Below are 25,878 nucleotides of genomic sequence, written 5' to 3'. Positions count from 1 at the left end.
TTTCATTGTAGACTAGAGTAAGTTCACTTTGTCCGCTTGTGTTAGTATTCAAGTTTTCAAGTTTAATTTACTTTGAGTCTGCTGAATCATCGGTTGTATATACTTACATACATACGTTAATACATTGCATTAAAAAATGGATCATATAATACATATTGTACAAAGATACAGGTAGACAGTGCTACATTCGTAAGAGTATAACTAATTGATTAATAAAGGTCGTTTTGCATTCGCAGCTAAGGAATTTTGCTAAGTTCTGTAATTCTTATACATTTGTTACATTTAAAAGTTTTATTAGTTTATACATACTTGGTTTTTTAAAAATGATAGTTTTTTATGAATTTTTGACGGATATCAGAGTAACATGGACATTTCAAAACAAAATGAATGTAGGTATATTATGTACTTATATGTAGTTAGCATTTTAATATCAAGGTATTTGTCAATTCTACAAACTTGTAGTGTGCAGATGTGTCTCCATTCAGATAAATTCATCAATGAAAGCGTATATTGAACATTTGTATCACTTTCATTCAATATCTTTTGACAAGTTTCGAAGTCAGTGGTTGACTTTCAATTACAACTCTCATTCTAATAAACAAGGTAATTTGTTAACATGTGGTCCATAATAGATATGTCTCAGCCAAATGAACGTTGCGTACTATCACAAGATAGGTCTAACGTTGAAGAATCCGCTGATGCATGATAAATACTGTATGAACATAACAGCACTATGATTTGTATCCCTATATACCCTTATAATGATCCATTGAAGCGTTTGTTTACTTACCCCCCGAAGATGAACTCGCTAAATTCAAACACTTAACAGGGTTTAAAAGCCCGAGGTCAAATATATTGACCGTCAACGAGGTCAGTCAGTGCACTTTTAAAAAACCACGATAGTTTTGTCTGAAAATGTCAATTCCTTTTGACAATTAAATTTGACAGTTATATTAAAACCAAATGTATGTAATTTCAATTACATTTTTATTTTGTCGCCTCAAAACAAGTTCCACTCCTGTGTCAACAGTAGAAATAAAAGCCTTATATCCATTCGTTAAAATACTGAATAGTTTTAGTGTTCGCGAACAAAAACACCATATAAAACTGCAGCATATATCTGAGGGGGTTAAAGTCTACTCGCCTATTGCCATTACAGATTAGTCGTACGAAAAATGACATATTTTTTGTCGAATGTCTTTTATTTAATTTCACCATTCAGACCCGTTAGGGGTAGACTTTGAATGCTTCTGTGAGGAGAAATGTGAGAAATTCGAGCCGAGTTAGGTCGTATGTCAGTATAGGTTTGTGTGGTCTTCATAGATAAATATAGGTGTCAAACCACTAATTAAGGGCTCAGTGAAAACAAGATTTGTTCGCACTGCTGGGGACACTATTTTATCAATACATTTATTATTTATCTGCCATAATCTACAAAAATTAATTCATGATAGATTTGTTCAGGTGTTTGCAATTAGAATTTTTGTTCATGTCACATAAAGTTATGAATTATCTTTGATCTTCTCAGAACGAATACAAGAGAATGCAAAAGACTGATAAAAATTCTAACGATACATATATTTATAATTGCTCAAAATGTTTAAAATCTTGACATGTTAGAATTTTATCAACTATTAAAAATATCATTATGACATGCCTGCTATTTCCTTTTCATTAATTATGGAGGTTAATTGGGATATGCATGAAGGAAAATTGTTTAAATGTATAGCCTGCATATAGTTAATGTAGTCATACCTGTTTACAAATACCATTCATGGACAAAGAACAATTATTATATGTTTGGCTAAATGTTCTTTATTGCAAATATAGTAACTTCTTAAGTCCTGTTAAAATTTGAAATGAACATTAGTTTTAATAACATATATATTTACATATATATACTTAAACTTTTAAAAGGTTGTGCATCAGTAGATATTAAAAATAAAAAAATATCAACATATATATGTGTGTGCGTGTACCTTTATGTAGTCGAGGAAGTTCATAGACATATTTGATACAATTATTCCAGCACAGATGCTTGGTTGGTTGGTTTACATGGTTGGTTGATTTACATTATTAACAAGAAGATACAACACGAATATACCGCAGCCTCCCAGAACACGCACCATACACTACACACACGCTACACACCGCATACATGGGAGACCGTCCTTACATGACCATAGTTGTTAATAGGACGTTAATTAATCAAACACACAGGCATCTTACTTCTCCTGTATGTGGTTGTGTGAATGGCTGTATATTTTGGGAGGCTGTGGTACGTTTGTGTTTAATTACAGTACAATGTCCCCTACAACCAGGCATTGATTCAGCATGTACAGATAAAATAACAAGCTGTACATAGTAATGACATTATGTGTTTCACTAAAAATCTTTGTATTGCACTATAATTGTTTATATATACCTGTTCACGATAAGTACCAGATATGCAATCGTCCCCCATATAATTCATACTTTACTAATTTATTCGTGCGTAATAAATATGCGGTTTAAAACATTCAAATGATATCGAGTGTAGAGAAATTCCTGTTTGTCCTATAGTGAAGAACAGTAATATTGTATAAAGTTTCGCTGTTTTTATTTTTGTAGTTTTATAACATACATTTGTATGCTTATACTGCTATACTAGTAATTTTATGAAGTTGGATCGTGATATCAAACATAAATGATATTTTAGATTCAAATGCAGCATGTCGAGAGTATGGAGTTATGAGAATCCTTCCTGATTGGCCGAATCTTTTTTTATACCTCTGTGAAGATAAAATCCAAGAAAATCGGACATAGATGTTGTGTATCAATCTGGGAAATCAATGGAATCGTACGTTTAAAGTAGTATAAGCATTGATATATCTATATTCTAATTCCATCAGGTATGAAAGTAGCCCGAGAGACTCTGGCCCCGACACCAGACTTTGACATTATGACAGATAGACGTCTGCCATAATGTCTTATTCTGGGGCCAGGCCAGAGTGTCTCGGGCTAGTATGAAAGATTCCGTGTAGCGGATTCTCACTAAAGTTTACAAACAGCATTTATTTGAATATATAAATGGACTCAAGATTCAGATAATGAAAGAAACAGTAAATGAACTGTAATTTTGTTTCTTTTGCAGAAAATAATCTTGTTTCCACTGGCGTAGGGGACACAACTCTAATTACACGTAAAAATTCTAAAACCGATCAATATCTCTTTGACGGAAATGTGTCAGAAGAAAGGTAACTCATGTTTTCATACGTTTTTTTTCTTCAAACATAAGTGAGATCGTGAAATGGTAATACAATGTATCATTTTCTCTATAATTAGTATTTGATTAGTGTGAAACATAAAAGTCTGTGCCATAACTAACCGAAAATTTGATCATGGTATTTTTTTCTTCGATAATCTATTGAAAACTATCAAGTTTAATGAACCAAGATGTGAACATCATTAAAAAAGACAGATAAGCATATATGATACATAAAAACAATAGTTACAAAACCGAATTTAGGTGCTACACTGTCAGCCACATAATTTTCTGTATGGAAAAGCATATCAGTGATAAGTTTAAATTACATTACTAATATCATATAAAATAATACAATGTCATCCTCGATACTCCAGGGGTTCCGATCTCTACACCCCTGGACTATCTCATAGTAAAAGAGGAAACTGATGTACATTAAAAGAGCCGTATAACGGTACACTGTGGTTGACTGTGTGGCTTTAATGTTGGGCGTCGCTCTCTTGTAGTCTTCAAAGGAAATCTTTGCAGACCAGTGATTGGTTCAGATATTTTCCACTGATCTGCCTCAAATTCTACTTTGAGATAGTCTAGGGGTTTAGAGATCGTAGGTGATCGCAACCCCTGAAGTATCGAGGATGATACAATTTATGATTAAACAATGTATACATTTCATGTGTCAAACACATATTAACTATTACACATTAAATATTGGTATAATGATTTCTGTTAAAGAAAAACACATTTTAATGCCCTCCAAAACATGTATACATTAGAAGGCTGCCAAAGGTTGAATCCTTTGGGGGTCAGGCCTCCAATACATAGGGGTATCTCACTCGTCACACCACTTACATTAGCAGCTTTCTTCATTCTACACTAGCCACCTTCATTCTTTATATACCAAATAAACAATAGCACAAATTTCACTCATTCTTTCACACGATTTTTTTTTCATAACTCAAGACAACTATTAGTTAACTATGGTAATAAGAACTTCAAAGGGCACAAAATTCAAAACAAACTAGAATTGTCGCCAGAGTGGAGACCAATACCCCGCTCTACAAATGTAGTAATAACTCCATTAATATCAAAATCTGTCAACAGTCAGACAACAACACAGTTTACCCCCTTAACTTTGTTGCGGGGTTAATACTAAGTACACATTATATTGAATTTAAAATGTTGGACACTGTAAATTTATCTATCTAAGTATTCATTATCTTCTGACAATTACTAGAACAATAACCCTATAGTGATTACCAAACTAAAGATCTCTAAAAGCGAGAAGTAAATAACATACGATTCATATGCCTGCATCCTGCATATCATATTAGATAAAATTAATTAAAAACGACGAATCATAACAATAAAGGAATTAAAGGTTTTCAAAATACACTTAAATTAAATTAGCAAAGATCTTAGAGGGTTTTTATGTTAAAGAAAACATATTATCATAATTTGTTCATCCTGGAGAAATAAAATCCCTTATTCATTAGCAACGAGAAGAGTTTCAGATATACTCGACAGTACGTGTCTAAACTCTTAGAAAGGAATTTTGTTATAACGTATCATCATTCGTTCTCCCTGCAGAGATAAAACTCCACACTACGTGCGATTAACGTTGTAATTACAAAATAAACAACATCAGCGTTGTGAAGTTCATCCTTTGTCACCTATTCTTAAAAACTGCATCATTGGAAACAGTCAGTCCGTGTAATGGTGCTGTAAAGATGGTACGAATTCCCCGCTGGTGAAACTAATATTCATCTCCACCCGTCCGTTCCGTAGATTTTGAGTCAATATCCATGTTACTTTTTTGTTCCACAGCTTTTAAATTAGTTTCCATGGATCATTTTCTTATTTCAAAAACATTTGCTACTACTTTGATGGTGTGTCATGGATTGTCATTATCTTAGACAAGGTCGAGTTGCAGGGTTATTGGATCAAAGGTCAAGGTCACCGTGACCTGTGCTATTTCATGAAAATAATTGTCAACCCTATCGTGGATTCATATTCATTAATGATATCTATAAATTGTTTATTTCACTCGCAGTCATCTACTTACTCCCTGCATCTTGAAAATTTGAGAAGACCTGACCCGTATTTCTCGAAACAAACTTAAGTTAAATTTGTTTGCATAAGTTACATAAGGAAAAAGCTTTAGTTTTGACTTAAGTCTGCGCTTTTGTTTCGAGAAATCGGGGCCAGCAGGGGTCATGCATAATGTATTGCTACTGCTTTTAGTAATCATTCTTCTCGGTCCTATAATACTAAACATGAACACAAAGCGCACCAAACCATAGTCCCACGGGAAACCATAGTCTCGGGACTATGGCTAAATGGTGCATGGAAACTGAACCAATGAAAACGCGGGAAAAGGTCACGTGATGTACTAATAGACGTTAGCCATTGTTATCACAGTGGTGATAACCAGTCAAGTAGTGCTCTTTGTTTGCTTTAGTCGTTAGCAATTGTTGTAAATGTTATTTCCACGACCCGATCAAGATACAAGTCATCGCTCTAACATTGTTAGTTCATACATATCTCTCAGTAACTATAGCATTTGCAGCATCCATTGAAGCGAAATACTGCCACCCCGTACCGTGAGTCGGAGCCTATCTCACCTGTATCGTACACTCCGGTATACATCGCCTCTTCTATAAGACAGGTACAAACTGAACAGCCACTCAGCTGTCTGAGGAGACACCAAAAAATCACAATAAATAAACAGAACGTAATACACATATTCAAACGTACAATTACAACTTAAAAGCGAAATTGCATTCACAACTTTAAAACAAAATTACTATCGTAAGCAAAATTACAAAAACGTATTTTACACATTCATTCCATAATTAAGCAGTTAATTCTGGTTTGTTTAGTTATACGTCCTATTAATTAACAGCCAGGGTCACTAAAAGACGTAGCAGGTGTTTTATTGTTACAACCCGACTGTTACATACCGACTCTCTAAAGCGTCACTTACTCGCATGATTCGGTCCTGAAGAACTGTCTTTTCTTATCGAATACTGCTAGTGTCCTGTTTGTACCGGGTATGTCTACTCTGAATGTTGGAGTCACGTATCTCACTCTTCTGAAAAAAAAGTTTTGTGACTTAACCGTTTACAACGTATTTCATGAATGGGAATAACCGTTATTAGCGGAAAACGGTATACAAATGTGACGAAAATGGCAGGATGATTAATATTGATATACAAACAAATAGCGTAATTGTAAGTTGGACGATAACGTGATTTGACAAAAGAAAATAATAGAGGCATATTTACGAGTGTGACTATAAAGCAGTGGTCTAATTCACAAACATACTGTAAATGTACGTATTTTAGCGGTAGTTTTATTGTACAGCGGTTCTTTTTTTGTATTCCCGCTCCTGTATTTCCGGTATTTAAATGACCGAATTATCCGCGCTAATAAACAATAATTTCAGTATATATTTGTGCTAAATTTTGACTACGATAAGATAAATACAACTACATTATTTATAACTTAAAGAGATGCAATTATATAGAGAATACATGGTTAGTATCTTACAATACAAGGTTTATTTTGGTGCGAGACTTAGGAAAGCCGAGATGACGAGGCTTTGCCGAGTCATCTCGGCTTTCCGTGTCGAGCACCAAAATAAAACTTGTATTGTAAGATACTAACCGTGTATTCTGTTTATCCTACAACCATTATGACATTCGAAACGAAAGCAAAGTGACAGTTATTTACTTTGTTTCGCTCGAAGCGAGACGCTTCTTTGATGCGGAGGTAAAGATTCTATTCATTCACTTAACCGAATGTGAGTGTACTCCTTTTTACTGCCGTGGGAAATAAATAAGCGCATTCACAAACAGTAACCGTAATATTCTATTCAGTGTGATATATCACTGAAAGGAAATGAAAATACTCAAATAACAATAAATACCCATTAAATAATTACTTAACAATACATACCTTTGCCATGAGCCAAGAAAAAGACGACACCGCCATACGATATTTTCGATATCGTAAAAATGACGTCATTTCGGTGAATGTGACGTCACGTTTTAGTGGGACTGAATGACGTTTCATTCACTGGAAGGTTCAAGTTTTGGGTCAAGTAAGAAAAAGTTCCGTCAGATATGGAACAAATTCACGTGATCGTATTAACGGATAAAGCATTTCGTATTGACGGATAAAGCACAAGTTTATCCGGCAGTAGTTATCGGCCAGTATGTGGGACAGTTGCAGGATAAAAGTTTGTTTAGCATTGTTTCTATCGTGGACAAACCTGATTGTTGAAAAGTATGACGTTACTCTCAATGCGCTCATGACGGCACAACCAATAATACAACACCTATCGGCAAGGGCATAAATTTAAGGGCAAGGTATAATAATGTTGACGTCATATTTGAAATACCTACGACAAACAACATGAATGGAAGTCTTCTTCAGATGGCGTTAGGTTACACCAGGGGACATCACGTGGTACATCCAGACCTATAGAACAATTAGCAGATTCAAGCGTTTTACTGACGGAGATGTTACGTCTAATACTCTGTTCCAGTATATTCTGTTCCTCGTAGGTCCGGAAATATCCTGGGAATCTAATATCCAGTGGTGTAAGGTCTGACTGTTGTCTCTGGTCACTGTATCCCTGACTAAAAGTATATAGGGTGTTAATGATTCAGGTAAATAACACAATATTCCGGAATATAATAAGCCAATTGATTATTACAATTTAATTATGCTTCCTCTTTTCTACTTTAGTTCAAAAGAAATTGTATGTCAGATTTCGGTAACTCGTGTTAAGTTCAAATTAAATATATATATAGAGAATAAATGGTCAGTGTCCGAAAACAAACTGTATTTTTGGGAAGATTACGAAAAAAAGTGTCAAGTTTTTGGTCAGAGCTACTTTTCTTTCTGTCCAAAGCCAAAAAAAAACCCAGCTTATACAGTGTATGTTTCAAATATGTTTGTCTTTCAAATACATTTTCGCCTCGGAAGTGACATGGAAAGATCGCCGCACATGGGGAAATTGTAAAATCCAGCTGATTCCCGTCAGAAATAGATAAAATATATATGGTGGGTGTATTCCGACACCACAGACATGCACATTTGTTTTGAGGACGTTTTTTCTCTTTTTGTTACAAAATGAGCACATCTTTTATTTACTCTCCATTGAAAAAAGGACATTTACGGAATCAGCCCCTGTTTAACTAGTAATGTTTTGTATGATTACATATCACTTTTTTGTGTACTTGACCACAACTTAGTTGATAAAAAGTGTTTCTACCATAATAGGCGGTGTTATTCAACTCTCAGGGTATCAAATAAAAAATGCAGCTGTTGATTAACAATTTGTTTACACCACATGTACACGTGGTATAAACTTAACTCTGTATGCATTCTGATTGGCTGACATGGGGAACTTTGACAGAACTACTTTTTTCTCAGGGCCACAATCATTTGTCAACGTCATCAATAATCGAATGACGTAATGCTATGTTGTGATCACCGCTTGACGTCAAAAATAGCCGAAGCCTCGCTCATGCATATTATATCGGCCACACAGACAGTTTGAATTTTAATAAGATGATTTTCAAGATGTTTTTCATAATGGGGTTTACAGCATTTTGTATAGATGTGTAGGATGATTTTGAAAGGAACATTATCGCTCTTTCCAACGGTAGTAACCGTTTTTATGACGATGTACTCGAATGGAGTTTTTACGCCGCTAAAGGTAGGCGGGTTAGAAATTTGGAGTTTCCACCCTTCTCGTATATAGTACCATGTAGAGTATGATTTTATCGTTTTTTTATCTGGACCTCTAAAACGTCTAAAATGGTCTTAGGGCACTCTGGTGGATCCATGAGTATATAATCTGTAAATAATTCTCAGATCCCTGTGGGACAATTATGTAAATGGCGGCTGCAACATACGGGTAACTTTTTTTATGATTAAATACATCTATGAAGTGATATATAAAGGCATACAAAACTTCACTAGTTTAAACGGGTGCTAATATTTGGGATATTGTGAAGTTTTACCTTACACTTCCACCATCATCTGAAGACGTCTGACCGGAAAACACGAGAATCACCATGATTAATATCACAAGCGATAATACAATGTTGGCACCAATCTGGAAAGTAACATAAAAGATTATCAGATGGTCCATCTATAGCTTAAAGATGCTCCATCGCTGACAAAGGGTATTTTTTCACTATCAAAAACAGCAGCAGACGATTAAGTATTTTTCTTCAGTTACAAAGTTACTTATTTAACACCATTACCAACATTGAAAAGTTTGAGCTATATCCTATATGGAATGAAGTACTGCTTGCACATGCAACAAAGGCAAAATAGATTATTTCATATTATTTTTCGTGTTAATTAGACATAAATATACACTACTAAACACAAATTATAGTTCAAATGAGGAATATGATTTATGCTCTGTCGGCGGTGGAGCATCTTTAATATTTTCTCTTAAAGTTTTACAATCAAAGAGCTTGGAGTTGAGCTTTCGCTCCTGTGAGGGAGGGGGCTTTGGGTCATGTCGCCTGACCGTCTCATTAACATGTATATGTACCAAAGCCTCCCATATGTCATGTTTTTATGTTTTGGCTGGCTGCGGTATATTCGTGTAATGAATAGTGGAACTCTTGCCCAATCTATAGTGATTTCAATGAAGCATACAGACATCCACACACTGCAACACATGTTTGGGAGGCCGTCCTTAAATGACCCTGACAGTATAATTAGACGTATCAACATCAATCCTCCATCTTGAAATTTTAGAGTTATCCTCTCCTTGATCGGAGTAAAGACACTTCCAGTTTTCATTACGCAATATAGAAACAGCTTACAGCTACCTGCATTTTTGTGTAACTTTGAAACGATTTTTCCCGATTTGTTACACGTTTCTTTGCTGTGTTGTTGGTAATACTGTTTGGACTAGATATTTTCTTATATGTATGTGTTTTTTCTCGTAAATATTAGATAGTTTCTACACTTTTTCGTTCATTTTTTAAGTGGGCGTGGCCGATATTAAAAGTCAATTCGACTTCATTAGTCCTATCCTACGTCTTCCGTCTTTCTCGAGATGTATTAATGCATGGTGAAATTAACATGTGGTAATATATCCACTGATCACTGTTAAAAATCAACGTTAAAAAAAAGAACTGTGGTTTCACTAGCAACTTGAAAATTATGATGTCCCTCTGCAAACTGTTTTGGCCTATTGATCAGTGCAATGGTCACTGGTTTTTGTTATACATGTAGTGCAAGTTGATGGCTACATTTAAAAGTAATTCATAAGTGCATGATCACAAATACACTACAATACAATTAATCAGCATTGTTACAATTACATACACATGGACTTCAAGTTGTTATATTTTACAAGGTTTAACATCTGTAATAAATTTGTAAAAGTTAAATATAATCCTAAAACATATATTCCGAGCCCGTTGTGACTTTACACGGCAAATGCTCCACATGCAATATTTATAAAAGCTGATTTCCATTTTGTTTGACACTCTTGTAAACAAAAAATCCAATGAAGCAAATAGGTCGTCATTTTTTATTAAAGGGGGAAGTCTTATAAATAAACCAAGGAGTATACATGTATTTTTGGTATGTTGTAGTTATTTATTTTAAACATGTATATATACGAGCTGTTATCACGTATTTGTAGTATCTGATTGAACACGAATATATCAAGTCTTGTATATATCAATCACAAATAACAACATGAACTATATATCTTATGATGGGTACGAGTTCGCCAAATTCCATGGGTACGGGTTAGCCATGATTGGGTGCGAGTTCTCCAAATGCGAGTACGAGTTTGTTTGGGTACGAAATTGAATGGGTAAGGGATTACCATAATTCGATCCAAATTAGTAACCAACAACTTATAACGCACTGTGGAAAAGGACATGTACATATACCTTTCATTGATCATAGGCAATTAATGACTACTATAATATAGGACTCTTTCATGTCATTTGGAATTATATTTACTCAAAACCTAGTTGTCCATATCTTGTATGTGTCATCATTCAAACAAATGAATACTGTGTGGTTGCTGTATTTGAAGTGGACACAGAGAGATCGAGTATACTGTAGATTAAGGATTGTTTTTTCCCATTATAAACAGCACCCTTCAATCCAAAAGTCTAAAAAGGATGACACTTGTGAATACATAGATTTCTTTTCTGCATCCTAGACTCTGGAAATACAACTGTTAAAACTTACCATCACTGTTTAGTCAATGTTTCTGCTACTTGGAATAGTCTGAATCAATTGTTCATGTAAAAACAAATCTTAAATGGATTATTTGACTTGTACTTTGAAAGGTTTGCTTTCTTCTGAAAGACTTGGTAAATGATGATAGTCTTTTCATTCCAATCAGAAATATTTAATGCCGTATTATGATCCCTTTAGGTAGATAAATGTATTTTTATATTTATATTCAAAATGAAATACACATGCACTCTTTACACATACTTCATAGCACTTTGTTGATTTATTTAGATATACATGTATCAATCCTGTATGTGCACATTGTTTCAAATAAAACCAATTTGAATTGACCTACATGTAAATCTTAAAAAGTTGTTAAGATGTCTAAATGAAGAGGAAGCTGAAAGAATGTACATGTTTGTACTTAATATGTGCGTTTGTTTATGTGAATTATATTCCATCGCCTTCATGAAGAAGTTAAACCGTTATCTCTTTCATTTTATGTGGTTATATATTAGAGTAGATTGTCAGCAATTAATCAAATTATTATTTATTTATTTAAGCATTGATGTCACTATTTTTCAATTTTATCGGGGTATGAAAAACAAATTGTTTGCAAACTGTGTGAATCCGCGTAGCGGATTCTCACATAAGTTTGCAAACATTTTTTTTTTCATACGCTGATAAAATTAAAAAATAGTGACATCAATACTTATAATTAATTTCATACTCTATTCGATTAAATGAAGTATGTTTAAATGCAACATTATAGTGGTTTTTCAAGGGATTCTCTTTTCCGAATCAATACGCAACGTCAATGTCTCTATTGTGACGTCACGATAACGTCGGGGTTTCGCGCCATTCTCGGATTTTTTTTTTCATTTAAGCATTGATGTCACTATTTTTTAATTTTATCGGGGTATGAAAAACAAAATTGTTTGCAAACTGTGTGAATCCGCGTAGCGGATTCTCACAAAAGTTTGCAAACAATTTTTTTTCATAACCCGATAAAATTAAAAAATAGTGACATCAATACTTATAATTAATTTTATACTCTATTTGATAAAATGAAGTATGTTTAAATGTAACATTATAGTGGTTTTTCAAGGGATTCTTTTTTCCGAATCAATACGCAACGTCAATGTCTCTAGTCTCTATTGTGACGTCACGAAAACGTCGGGGTTTCGCGCCATTCTCGGATTTTTTTTTTCATAGTGGTATGCAAAAAAAATATTGACCAATCAGAAAGCCAGATTTGGTATGAAAACAAAGAAAAATTAATTATAGTGGTATGCAAAAAAAATACTGACCAATCAGAAAGCCAGATTTGGTATGAAAACAAAGAAAAATTAATTATAATTTGATGATAACTATATACAACTAATAAATGCATATACATCAAACCATACTGTGATACAAATATACTTTGATGATGCATGATACTGCAGCTATTGATGTAAAAATGCATATAATAAAGTGTTTTTTTTTTACTTTTTAGAACATAGTACATTGTAACTATGCTAGAAATCCATCTATACATTAATCACATTTTAGCCAGAATGGTACCTTCAAACTTCAGAAACACAGAATCGGAGATCATACATGTATATATCAAAAACTGGAAAGAAAACCTGGCTTATCTACACATGTATTGTATATATTTTTTATCTATTGGACTAAATACAATACACTTCGGTTCAGGTTAATCAAAGTTCTTTAGTGATTGATATGCATCTTAGGAGACTTTTTTTTGTAAATTTCTTGTGAAATTACAGAAGCTAGCAAACTGCCCAAACCAAAAGAAAACTATCTTCATAATCTTGATATTTCCAATTATTTTTTCAAGCTGACAGAAATCGTGTGTATCTAGCCTCACTGCATTGTCTCTTTAATAAGGGATATGGCCATGACAGTGACACAAAGGAAAATTGCAAAAAAAGAAAAGATTTATACTATGTGTATTATGTAACGAACATCATAAATAATAATGATTGCATGAGAATTTGAAGACATAATTGTTTGTTATTTGATTTGGAATACAGATGGAAAATACATTAGAAATTTATGAGAAAATGATTCTTTTAGGTCCACTTTCAGACATAATCTATGATCTTTTTCTAATCAGTGACATTTTCCCTCCCATTGCTTCCAGAAATGGTTAGTTATTTTTCAGGTTACTTTATAAGTGTCCAAGTCCTTGGTTTGAAGATTTTATTGCTGTCAGATGGCTGTGATATTGTCTTAGGACTAGTATAAACCAAAGTCTTAGAAGTGAACATACATGTAAATTGTAATAACCAAATATGCATTATATATACCAGGGATCAAATCTAAGTTTTTGGGAAAACTATGGTCCTTTTCGAAATTGGGAAAAGTTTATAATAGCGGCATTATCGGATATTTGACCATTCTCATTTTGGTAGAAAAATCATTTTGAAGTATTATAACACCAAGAATGTTATTGCAAGATTCAGTAGACAAGATTTTTAAGCTCCATCATCATAGATACATGTATATGTAGTAGATGTATAATAAACATCAAGACATTTACAACCAAAGTCTTAAAATGTGATGAAAAATAAGACAAAGGGGGAATTTTGTCACAAAAAGTGTTCAGTTTTAGCTTCAAATGGTATTTTTTTAAGTTTAGAAGGGAATTCAATCCTTGAGGGGAACTACCCATAAACGGTTCTAAATCATAGCTAAATTGATACCTGTATGTACATGTTATTGTTGTAAAAACGAAAACAAACACTTTTGAATGTTGTATACATCTACATTTGTACATGTTGTGAGGTACATGTATACATGTTGTAACATTCATTTAATTAAATATACTCTATAGGAAGTTAGATTCAAGATTAAATATTTACATCAAGCATGTTTTCAGATGGTTTATTAGAAGACAAATTCAGTCTACAGGTTCATATTTGTTGTCTGTTCCAATATGGTTATGATAGTGGAAAATGTTTACATACATACATAGTACATAACACAACTTAACAAAATGTTGTTACTGTGCTATTAACGGATAACTGAGGCAGCCATTTCTTAGAACCCCTTTATTGATGACGTTAGCAATACATGTTACATAACACAGACCACGATGCAAGGGACGTAACTCGTACATACTTTAGACCAAGACTATAGCTATTATATGACATCTCCCTTCCAAATTTACCTTATATATCAAATGTTGAAAAATGAATGTATTTCTTCTGCAGATCATTAATATAGAAGTTTGCTTATCACAGAATTACTTCATATTTGAAATTATTGAATAAATCTTGTTAATATACAGCAAATTACCTTGTTTCTTGTTTTTAACCATTAAAATACTTTAAACAGTCAAATATAGAAAATACTTGAAATTTGAAATATCAATTAACCATTGTCTGACATAGATTTCACGAACAATATCAAACACTTAAACATATGTTCGAACACGAATTTGGCACAAGTCATGGGCATTATCTAGTTCTCATAGCGTTTTGGTTTGATTATTGCCCTACCACTCACTGACTTGTTTTTTGTTCACTTTTGTCATTTGGTGTTAGTTCCTTGGATATCGATGTATCCATAGTAAGCGATCGCGAAGTGTCTTTGCTTGTTACTTTAGTTTTCATTGGAAGTGGTTCCTGTTGATTGGTTTCGCGTTCTCTTGGTAATGTCTCGTTAAGCACTGAAGATGGAGTTGGTGCTTCAGGAATGTTTGTGTACGCGTACGGATGTTGGTAAAATTGTTCATCACAAAAGTTCTCGCGAGTTTTCAGAATGTCTCTCCTGTTCCTCCTATAGGTTCGACCTTCACTCTTTAGAATGTATGACCTTGGAGTGTTATCATACCCTATACACTTGGCTGGTGTCCACTTCCTCCCTGTATGCATCCTTACATGCTCGTTGGGTTGAATTCTAGACATTTCTTTGACACCAATGTTGTAATTCTTCTTCTGTTTTTGTTGGTTTTCTTCCAGGTTTCTTTGTATAATCTTGTGAGATTTGTCTCTAGGCTTCAGCAAAGATCTTTTGATAGGAATAGTAGATATTGTTTTCCGTCCCATCAGTATTTCGACTGGTGAGAGTTCTACACCAGAGACCGGTGTGTTTCTCAGTTCTAATAAAGCTATTTCAGGGTCACGATTATCCTCCCTTGCCTTTTTTATAAGCTTTTTTGCAGTTTGAACGGTTCTCCCCGCAAATCCATTGCTCTACGGATACCTTGGTGAAGAGGTAACATGTTTGATGTTGTACTCATTCATGAATGCTTGGAATTCACCTGATGAATATTCTGGACCATTGTCCGTCCTCAGAATTTCAGGAATGCCATGGCGCGCAAAGTGTGACTTCATGTATTGTATCACTGTACAACTTGTAACATTAGGAATATTGGACACCTCAAAATACTTTGAGTAGTAATCAGCCAAAATCATGTATTTATCACTGCCAAGATAGAATATATCACTTGCTAACTTTTCCCATGGCCTATCAGGAATTTCATCCTGCGCAATTGGTTCCTTTTGCTGATAATTTCTGTGTTTCTGACATATTTCACAATTTTCAACTTTGCTCTGAATGTCCTTTGACATTCCTACCCAGAAAAGACTGGACTTTGCTAACTCTAGACACTTTGTGATTCCCATGTGTCCAGCGTGGACCTTATTCATCATTTCACTAATTAGTGACTTCGGAGTCACTATCCTATCACCTTTCATGAGGAGACCATCACATAAATTGAGCTCATCACGAATATTCCAATACACATCCAGATCTTTGGAAACATCTGCCTTGGTTTCCGGCCATCCATATGTCACGTGGTGCTTTACTCTTGACAATATTGGATCCTTATCTACTTCTTCCACAAATTCATCTGTTTTCTCTGTTGAGATACTAACAAATGTTTGTATTTGGAATTCTTCTGTATCTGGCTGATCCCTTAACGGTGCGCGACTTAACGCGTCAGCTATGTGTAGCTCTTTCCCAGGTACGTAATACACACTTAGGTTGTATTTTTGGAGCTTGAGCATCATTCTCTGTATCCTTTGTGGAGCCTGGATAAGAGGTTTCTTGAACCGACTCTCCAATGGCTTATGGTCTGTTTGTACATATATAGTCTCTTTACCATAGTTGTATTGATGGAACTTGGTTGCTCCAAATACAATGGCAAGCATTTCCTTTTCTATCTGAGCGTAATTCCTTTCTGCCGAACTGAGGGATCTTGACGCAAATGCTATTGGTTTGCCTCCCTGCATCAGACAACCTCCCAATCCTGTGGATGATGCGTCAACAGATATTGTAATTTCCTCATCCTGATTATAGTATTGTAGCACAGGGGCTTGGGAAATGAGTCTTTTCAAGTGTTCAAGTGCTTGCTGATGCTTATGATCCCAGTGCCAACACACATCTTTCTTGAGTAGCTCAAGGAATGGAGTATTAACAGTTGCCAAATCTGGTATGAACTTTTGTAGATAATTCACCATTCCCAGCAGTCTCTGTTGACTCTTCACATCTGTTGGCTGGGGCATGTTGAGTATCGCTTCAATTCTGTCTTTATTTGGTTTCAGACCATCTGCTCCAAACGTATGACCGACGTAGTCTATTTCAGTTTGATTGAACTTGCACTTCTCTTCATTAAATCTTAGATTTACCTCATCGGCCCTTTTGAGAACAACTTCGAGTGTTTTGTTTAACTCATCTTCGTTCTTTCCCCAAAGCAGAATGTCATCTACTATGACGTCACATCCTGGAATATCTTCAAAAATCTGACTTGTTTCTCTCTGGAATACCTCACTGGCTGCTTTGATGCCGAAAGGTAAACGTTCAAATTTGTAACGCCCAAATGGGGTGTTAAACGTAATTAACCACGTGCTTTCTTCTGCCAGCTTTATGTGGAAAAATCCTTGTGATGCATCAAGTTTAGTGAATAACCTAGCATCTCCTAGCTTAGCGGCCACCTCCTCGACAGTCTTCATAGGGAAGTGCTCGCGTTTCACCGCTTTGTTTAAGTCCCGTGGGTCTAAACACAATCTTACAGAGCCGTTGGGCTTCCTAACAACAACAATAGAGTTCACCCACTTTGTAGGTTTTGTTACTTTTGTTATTACACCTTGTTCTTCCATCCGTTGAAGCTCTTGTTTTACTTGTTGTGAAAGCATGTGCGGAATCTTCCTTGGAGGATGTACTACAGCTGGGACGCTCTCATCAACCTTAATCTTGTATTCTCCAGGTAGACAACCTAGTCCTGAGAATAAATGTTTGTACTTTTCAACAGGTGTTTGTTGATTGTTGTTTGTGACTTCATTGTTGTCTCTACCAGTTTGTATAGCATTTAGTCGTTGTATGAGACCCATCTCTACACAAGTTTCTAGACCTAGGACTGGCATGAATCTTGACCTGACAATGTTGAATGTTGCCACATGGAATTTGCCTTTGTACTCCATAGCGATGTCCTTCTTTCCTACAGTTTTAATGCTATGCCCAGAATAAGACACAAGTTTGCTCCTTGTTGTTTTGATGCCCTTTATATTCAGCTGTTGTGCAAGGTTTACAGGAATGACGTTGCATGTTGCTCCTGTGTCTATCTTAAGTGTTACCTTCTGATCATTGATTCATACTTTGACATGCCACTCTGTGTCTTTTGTCTGTGTACCCGGTTCACTACATGTTTTGTGTACCATACATACAAACTGTGTGTTTTGGTATTCATCATCACTTTCTTCATCTAGTGCATGTACTTGCTTTTTGCACATTTTCGCGAAATGGTTCATCCCATTACAGTTTAAGCATGATTTCCCATATGCTGGACAGTTCTTGGGTGCATGTGAAAGACCACATTTTTTACATTTAAATCTTTTCTTTGGCTTGTCTGTTTCCCTTTTCTGACTAGATTGAGTAGAATGTTGGGGTTTCAGCTCTTTCTGAATCTTTTTTTTTATTTGCTTATTCTTTATGCCATGTATACTTTTAGATGACCCCTGTGTTTCTCCCAGTTCTTTTAATTGCATACTGCTTGCCTCTGATGCCCGACAAAATTCTACACATTTCTCAAGTGTTAGGTCCTTCTCTCGAAGTAATCTTTCGCGCAAATGGACGTTTCTAATTCCACAAATAATTCTATCTCTAATCAGGCTATCCTGAAGAGTTGAAAATTCACAAGTAGCTGCTTTAGTTTTTAGGTCAGTGACATAAGCATCGATCTTTTCCCCTTCTCTCATGTTTCTAGTGAAGAATACGTACCTTTCATATGTAATGTTCTTTCTAGGATTACAATACGATTCAAATTGTTGACATATTTTGCCTAACTTTGCATCATCTCCTTCTTGTTCAAAGACGAACGTTTTATAAACGTCGTGCGCTGCTGGGCCAGCCACGTGGAGAAAAATGAAAGCGCGTACCTTTTGATCTTCTTTATCAATTTTAGCGGCTACCTCGTATATATCATAGGCTTGTTTAAACCTTCGCCAGTGTTCTGACACATTACCCGTAAATTGGAGTTCACTGGGCGGCTTTAACCTGTCCATTTTTCGTAGTTTCTTCTGACACCATGTGCTATTAACGGATAACTGAGGCAGCCATTTCTTAGAACCCCTTTATTGATGGCGTAAGCAATACATGTTACATAACACAGACCACGATGCAAGGGACGTAACTCGTACATACTTTAGACCAAGACTATAGCTATTATATGACAGTTACGGTGACATTAAATACTTTATTCAGTTCAAAAACATAAGTTTTGTTATTAATAATTAGCATAAGCATGGTATTTTATAGCATAGAGGGGTATTTTTATGTCGATACTGTAGGACGTATACAAATCGTGAGGCGTCAAACTCCGTGTGCTATGGTCGAAGACACAATATTTATTGACCTATTTCACTGAAAACGGCTACTTTTCAGTGTTAGAATTAAATCACAGATGCTTACAAACAAACAGGATATGTAGACGTTACATTTGTACATCTAATACAGCTGTCAAATCACCGTCAACAGTAATGTATCTACGCGAAATGTACATACATGTTGTATGTTACAGTGTAATACCGCCATTATCACGTTACCGGTGACTTTGAGTCGGTAGTTTTTGTAGTGAATATGACTTGACAGTTAACTATTTTCTTTTACGTGGTTTAACCAGCAGTTCAAGATCCAAACGTAACATACATGTACCGCTAAAATTTTGTAATTTAAGTGTTTTACACGAAAGATCAGCTGACATCTACTACATTGTACAATGCAATGTTCTGTCCATGTAAACCGGAAGTTGCTTTACTCCCGGCGCCACTATCGCTTTACAAAGGGCGATAACCAAAAAAAAGTTATGTTGATACGTCTATACGACGTTAAACCACAGCCGTCTAGTTCTATAGGTATAGTTCTCTCTATATATATGTACATGTAATACTCTATTACATATATAATGTACATACATGTATCCTTCCCATACTGACGACAGAAGAGAAACGTATTCTAAGAAAGCAACAGATAAACTGACGAAAGAGACCAAGGCCCGGCGATGAACTTAAAGAAAAACAGCGATACAAGAACAGTGATTAGTGTAACTGGTCATCAGCATCATAAGTGACTAAGGAATCAATTAAGGAATTATTTACATATGTAAATTAAATAAATAATCCCCTCTCTCTGTGTGTCTCTCTCTCCCTCTCACTCTCTCTCTCTGAAAAACATGTAAATATGCCCCCCATCTCTCTCTCCCTCTCTCTCACTCTCTCTCGGAAAACATGTACATGTAAATATGTATGTAAAATACGACACATTCTTTGAACGTTACGCCAGGATGGCACTTCAGAATCTAAGAAATGGCATGCAAATATGCTGTTTTTGTTATATGTTATATCATTAATTATATTTCTGCAGGGAAAGGGCTTCATGTAAGTTGGGAATTCTGTGCCTAATCCCATTGTGTATAAAATATCACAATAAAGTATGTTGAAATCAAAATGTTTACATGCCATTTAAGATTTGTGATTCATCTTTCATAACAATATTTGGACATACTATTTCTAATTAAGGGGGATGCAAAATAGTTGATGCACTTTTGGAAGTGTTAGTCTATAGTTATATGTATCATTTTAACGCCAATGAAACACTCACGAGAACAATTGATGACCTTGACACAAGGCTGGATTTAGTCCTCTTGTCGTTATTCCTCATGTCGCTCATTTCTAAAATCTGAGGGGATCCCTCCATCTGTAAATAAAGACAATGAGAATATGTCAACACTTGATAATCAACTTATGTTTATACAATACACACATACCAATGGTTTTGACATAAATAACATTTATCACATAATCTGCCTGATATCCAGTAATTTCTCCAGTGTAATATTTTGACATATGTCACTAGTGTAATATGACATGGAGCGATTTTCATTGGCTGAAAATTCATTTTGATATCAAGATTTCAAGATTTTTTATTCACTCATGACATATGTACATATGCAACAAGAGGTCAAAAGGAACAAAAATAATAATTATAAAAATGAAAATAAAGAAGGAAATAATAGATGGACACAGTCAGCAATAGGCAAATTTAAATACATTGAAACTAACAATTCTATTTTTCCTTATATAGTTTAAAGAAGCTTAATTACTCTCTGAATAAAACTACTTACTTTACTTAATAGAGCTGTATTGCATATAGTAAACATTCCTTTCATTTTGCGATAATTATGATTAGTAAAGTAGTATCTTGGCATATAAATTTCTCGTAATGCTACAACAGATTCATGATTACATACATATAGATAGTGGTACTCATCTCCAACACAATTTGTACAGAGATATCAGACAGAAACAATTCAATTGCGTCAAGAATGTAACGTGACGTCAGGATTACGAGGACGACGGGACGAAATAGCGGTCTCTGCTGGATTTTCCAAATACATTTTGACATTAAATTCTTTGTTATGTAGGTATTTGTAGATATGTGATAAAAAGTATCTTAAAGTGATCATTTCATTTGAGAATTTATGAAACTCGTCTCGAAGTTTTAATTTTTGCTCACTAAGGTCGCAAAAAAAACCTTCTTGGACTCGTTTCATAAAATCTCATATGAAATGACCAAGTTGGACTTTATATTCTTTGTGAATTTCATTGCCCAAACGTTGAGCTCTCCAGGGTGGCGTCCTATGGCCAACGCCTTTCTTGTAAATTGGAGAATGTTAATGAAAAGTGTTGAAGAAACTACGTGTACATATCTAATAAAAAAATGAAAGATCTTTGTTTCGGTTCATATAGTGTTATATTACAATGGTAGAATTTAAAATAATGACCTTTGGCTACGCCGTCCATTTTTCTTTATTCTATCCGGATGGTATAATACCATATGGACCTCAACAAAGATCCATGATTGATATATTATATATTAGATATGCTGTGATTTTCTATTATTCTCATCGGCTAATACAGGGTCATATGGAGTTGCCCAAACGTCAAGCTCTTCAGGGTGGCGTCCTATGACCAACCTTTTTCTTGTTATTAGCATGCATATCAGAGAATCATTTTGGCATTTGTTTAAGAAAATACATATCTAGTATTATGAAAATTAAGGACCTTTGATTTGGATAACATAACAATATTATGTACAGCTATAGCATGCAACTACCGTTAATTTTATTCACAAGTTCATTAATATCGTCATTATTTTAAACACATTTCGTGAAATATAGATGACGATGCAAAACATATGTTTCAAATCTATGATACATGTATATATTAAGCAGAGCTGTCTTTTTCCCCAAATAAAAATAGTTCAGTGAAAATGAGCCAGCATGCCAGCGTCGTGTGTCCTCGTACATGTGCATCCTATTGCACTTACAAATCAGAGACTAGCTGTATTTACAAGAGAGGGACTGATTCTGTATAGGTATATACAGATGTATCAGATATGCTCCGATTTTCCGTCACTCTCATTGGCTGGTACACTGTCACGTGGAGTGCGATATTTAGCATATTGACTCGATGTTTCCATTTTTAGAAACACCCGTCACACCCGAGTCGATATTCCTATTGTGACGTCACTCCCACATCGATATTGCGATTATGACGTCACAATAGCCCGACGTCGAGTTCTTCGGAAAGATGTAGTCGAGCCATTGCATGCATTTCTATATAGACTCTATCTGATATAAAATTAAGAATCTTTGTTTCGGTCCATATGGTGTTGTATTACCCTTGTAGAATTTCTGCGCCCTAGGTCATTATTTATTCTACTCGGGTAATATAACACCACATGGACCTCAACAAAGGTCCATAATTGATATTTATCACATAATCTGCCTGATATCCAGTGATTTCGCCCGTGTAATATTTTTTGCGTATGTCACTAGTGTAATATGATCTGGAGTGATTTTCATTGGCTAGAAATTCATTGTGACGTCAGACAGAAACAAAAAAATGATGTCAGGAAAAATGACGTAAAGTCAGGATTACGATGACGGAGGAACAAAATGGCGGCCTCTGCTGGATTTCCGGAATACATTTTGACGTGAAATTCTTTGTTATGTAGGTATTTGTAGTTATGTGATAAAAAGTATCTTAGATTTATGTTCATTTCATATGAGATTTTATGAAACTCATATGAAATGAACACTCATGTAAGATCCTATATTTATCTAATAGAGATTTTGTGGGGAAACTCACAGTTACATTAAATGTAACTCTGATGTTTTATAAACGTAATCACTATAGTTGTGCACGGTACATGTAGTTCTGTGATAATGTGATACATAAAGTAAATTCTTTGTTACATGTATGTGTATATACGTATAAGGTGCAACAGGTACGTAACACAATGTGGCAGACAAAACAACATTTTAAATGTTTCCGTTATATAACGGTTAATGTCAAAAAGGTCCTATTCACGCTTAAGTATTTCTCTTCCATTTTTCGTACAAAATCTCTAAATATATTTTCTATAATTATAATGCAGTTCAATTACAGTACATATTATTGTAATTTTACATCAAATACTACCATTCGCTAGGACCATGCATAGTCCGCTAAACCTACCTATACCACTGGGCTCTTTTCCCTATAGACTATATACTGGGAAATATATATAAATACAAGAGTGTATATATATTTTGAGATTTAACAGACTAGGACTATGCCATGTATTACGTATATATAGATGTAGAATTTAATAAACAGAGAACTTTACATGTGTTATATAGATATATGATATGCAGATTTTAAGAGAGATGTTTACCTGTGCGGTATCCGTGTCTGTCGGCCTCTAAATAGTTCATCTCACGATTTACAGACGCTTATATATAGCGCTGAGGGACCTTGACATCAGAACTTGTTTGTGTGTATATTTGGACCTAATTTAGCACAGGCGTTTGATTCTACAGTATAAACACACCTATATATGAGTAACACTGACCAGATATTAAACATATAGAGGTATATACATGTATGTTATAGTATTAAAAGCCTGTGATTTTAGTCTCTCTAGAACATAGGGATTTGATAATTAGTTACAGTTTATATTAACTTTTAACCAACCAGAGTGTCCATACACCATTAATAGACGTGTTAGTGAGTACATGTAATATTCCGTCATTGCATGTTACAAAGTTATCTCCCTTTTGGGTATGTAACTGACGTACATTATGTTTTACATCCGAGGAGTGATTTTATGTATCCGTTTTTAAGGCGTGTTCTCAGAAAAGTATGACGTAACGCTCAAACGCATGACGTCACAATCAATTTATTTTAAGCATTAAACTATCTTCCTACATGTATGGCATCTATGGTCTATAGCTAGCGCACATTATGAAGATTGTCTGCAAAGCTCTGGCATCTATTTAGACCAAAGAAAGATCATAGTTATATATCTGTATCTTGTTCACATGTCCCTGTGTTTCAGACAAAGTATACGGACTTCGTGGTATTGGTGTCGCGGCGTGTTCACTATATAAAGACAATCCCGGATATTGACTTCCGGAAATCTTAGCTCATCTTCCACCTCATAGTTTCTAAGTGCAAATATAACACTCATACTAAATTTATTTTTATCGTGTGGTTTTATTCAACATTTTAGCCCAATTTACTGTCAACAATTCTTCAAAAATATAATATTTAGCAGTTTTACATAGGTATGGAAATATTAGATGTTACTCGTAAAAATATATTGGAGCGATTGGGATATAAAGGGTAGTGATGCTATCTGTTCATAATTTACAAATAACAAAATATTTGTCTTCCTTAGTGAAATGTTATGTATTCGTATGTTGCAAACTCATTACTCAAAAGTTTCCTTTACTATCGAATATACGGTAGCCTAAAAAATGTGTACACTCATTCACACACAACCATACGCTGTACACATCCTTAAACGGCCCTGGTTGTTAGACGTCATAAACTAATAAACATTTAATGAAGAAGAAGCATCATCACTATAACCGCCTATTTTATACTTAAAATCTGTATATATTATAGTTTTATTTGTGTATTATATGTTTTACACTGTAAATGTGATAGATAATAAAGTTGAAGTTAAAGATAATGGACGGACTATAATTTATCCCAAACAATACACACATGTACATGTATATTGCCAGTGGTTGTATTACATGTATACTCACTCAATACAACTCCGTGACGCGTCAACAAAAACGATGATTTCTCGGTAAAATGTTAAAGCCAATTCTAAAAACCAGTCAGATGTATCCTTGTGCAGGACGCAAAATTAAAAATGACGTGCATTTTTTAAAACTTTATTTTGAGAATGTATTTGCATTTTTCTTAGAACTTATTACCACCAAAATAAAAAGATTCCTCTCGCGCGTACATCCGGGCCATTGTGAGTGATTTGCATATAAGTTTTATAACTTGTTTCGTGAAAATAAATAAAGTTTATATAGAAATAAAAATGACGGGATAGTTGTTATAATATCCTCGAGGTATGAGGGGGAAATAACCTTTCATACGAGGATAGAAAATGATAGGGATATTCTACCCTCGAGATCACAAAATTTTGTGACCTGGGTAGAATATACATATCCTTCATCTACATTTATGTACATACGAAAGAGTAATACAATATGATATAGATAATTTCTATATAATTGTCATATGTTTTCGGGACAACGTCGTAATTTTCGTAAAAAAATACAATATAGTTATGTATCTACCCACACGTCCTAATTAACATTGTGTAGAAAAAACCCAGCTTAATTGTAAACATATACAAAGAATTATTTCTTTAATTAAGGATTAACTTGAATAGATTTTTTATGTTATGGAGATATAACACAAAAATCTTGGTGTACTCTAAATAAACCACGAAGTTTAAACGATTTTTGCTATCTATGGTGTAAAGCTGAAGTATAATAATAAATTCGGCTAATACAGGGTCATATGGAGTTG

The 25,878-nt window shown here is 34.6% G+C and overlaps 1 protein-coding gene across 2 annotated transcripts; it reads right to left on the bottom strand.

Annotated features, from left to right (window-relative positions):
• Nucleotides 1–970: 970 nt before the first annotated feature.
• On the bottom strand, nt 971–23,823 carry LOC138311085 (uncharacterized). Of its 2 annotated transcripts, none has more exons than XM_069252526.1 (6): nt 23,714–23,823; nt 20,594–20,689; nt 9,280–9,374; nt 7,651–7,887; nt 6,228–6,335; nt 971–5,936 (listed from the first exon to the last, which is right to left on the bottom strand). In XM_069252526.1, exons 2-6 carry the CDS (start codon nt 20,687–20,689, stop codon nt 5,789–5,791), a joined length of 684 nt encoding a protein of 227 aa, XP_069108627.1. In that variant the 5' UTR covers nt 23,714–23,823; the 3' UTR covers nt 971–5,788. The 2 variants fall into 2 exon arrangements, with proteins under 2 accessions (XP_069108627.1, XP_069108628.1); XM_069252527.1 differs by having other exon boundaries at nt 6,228–6,332.
• Between the last annotated feature and the right edge of the window lie 2,055 nt (nt 23,824–25,878).

Source organism: Argopecten irradians, chromosome 16 (genome assembly GCF_041381155.1).
Source record: "Argopecten irradians isolate NY chromosome 16, Ai_NY, whole genome shotgun sequence".
Taxonomy (NCBI): Eukaryota; Metazoa; Mollusca; class Bivalvia; order Pectinida; family Pectinidae; genus Argopecten; species Argopecten irradians.
This window is presented reverse-complemented; position numbering and strand designations above follow the sequence as displayed.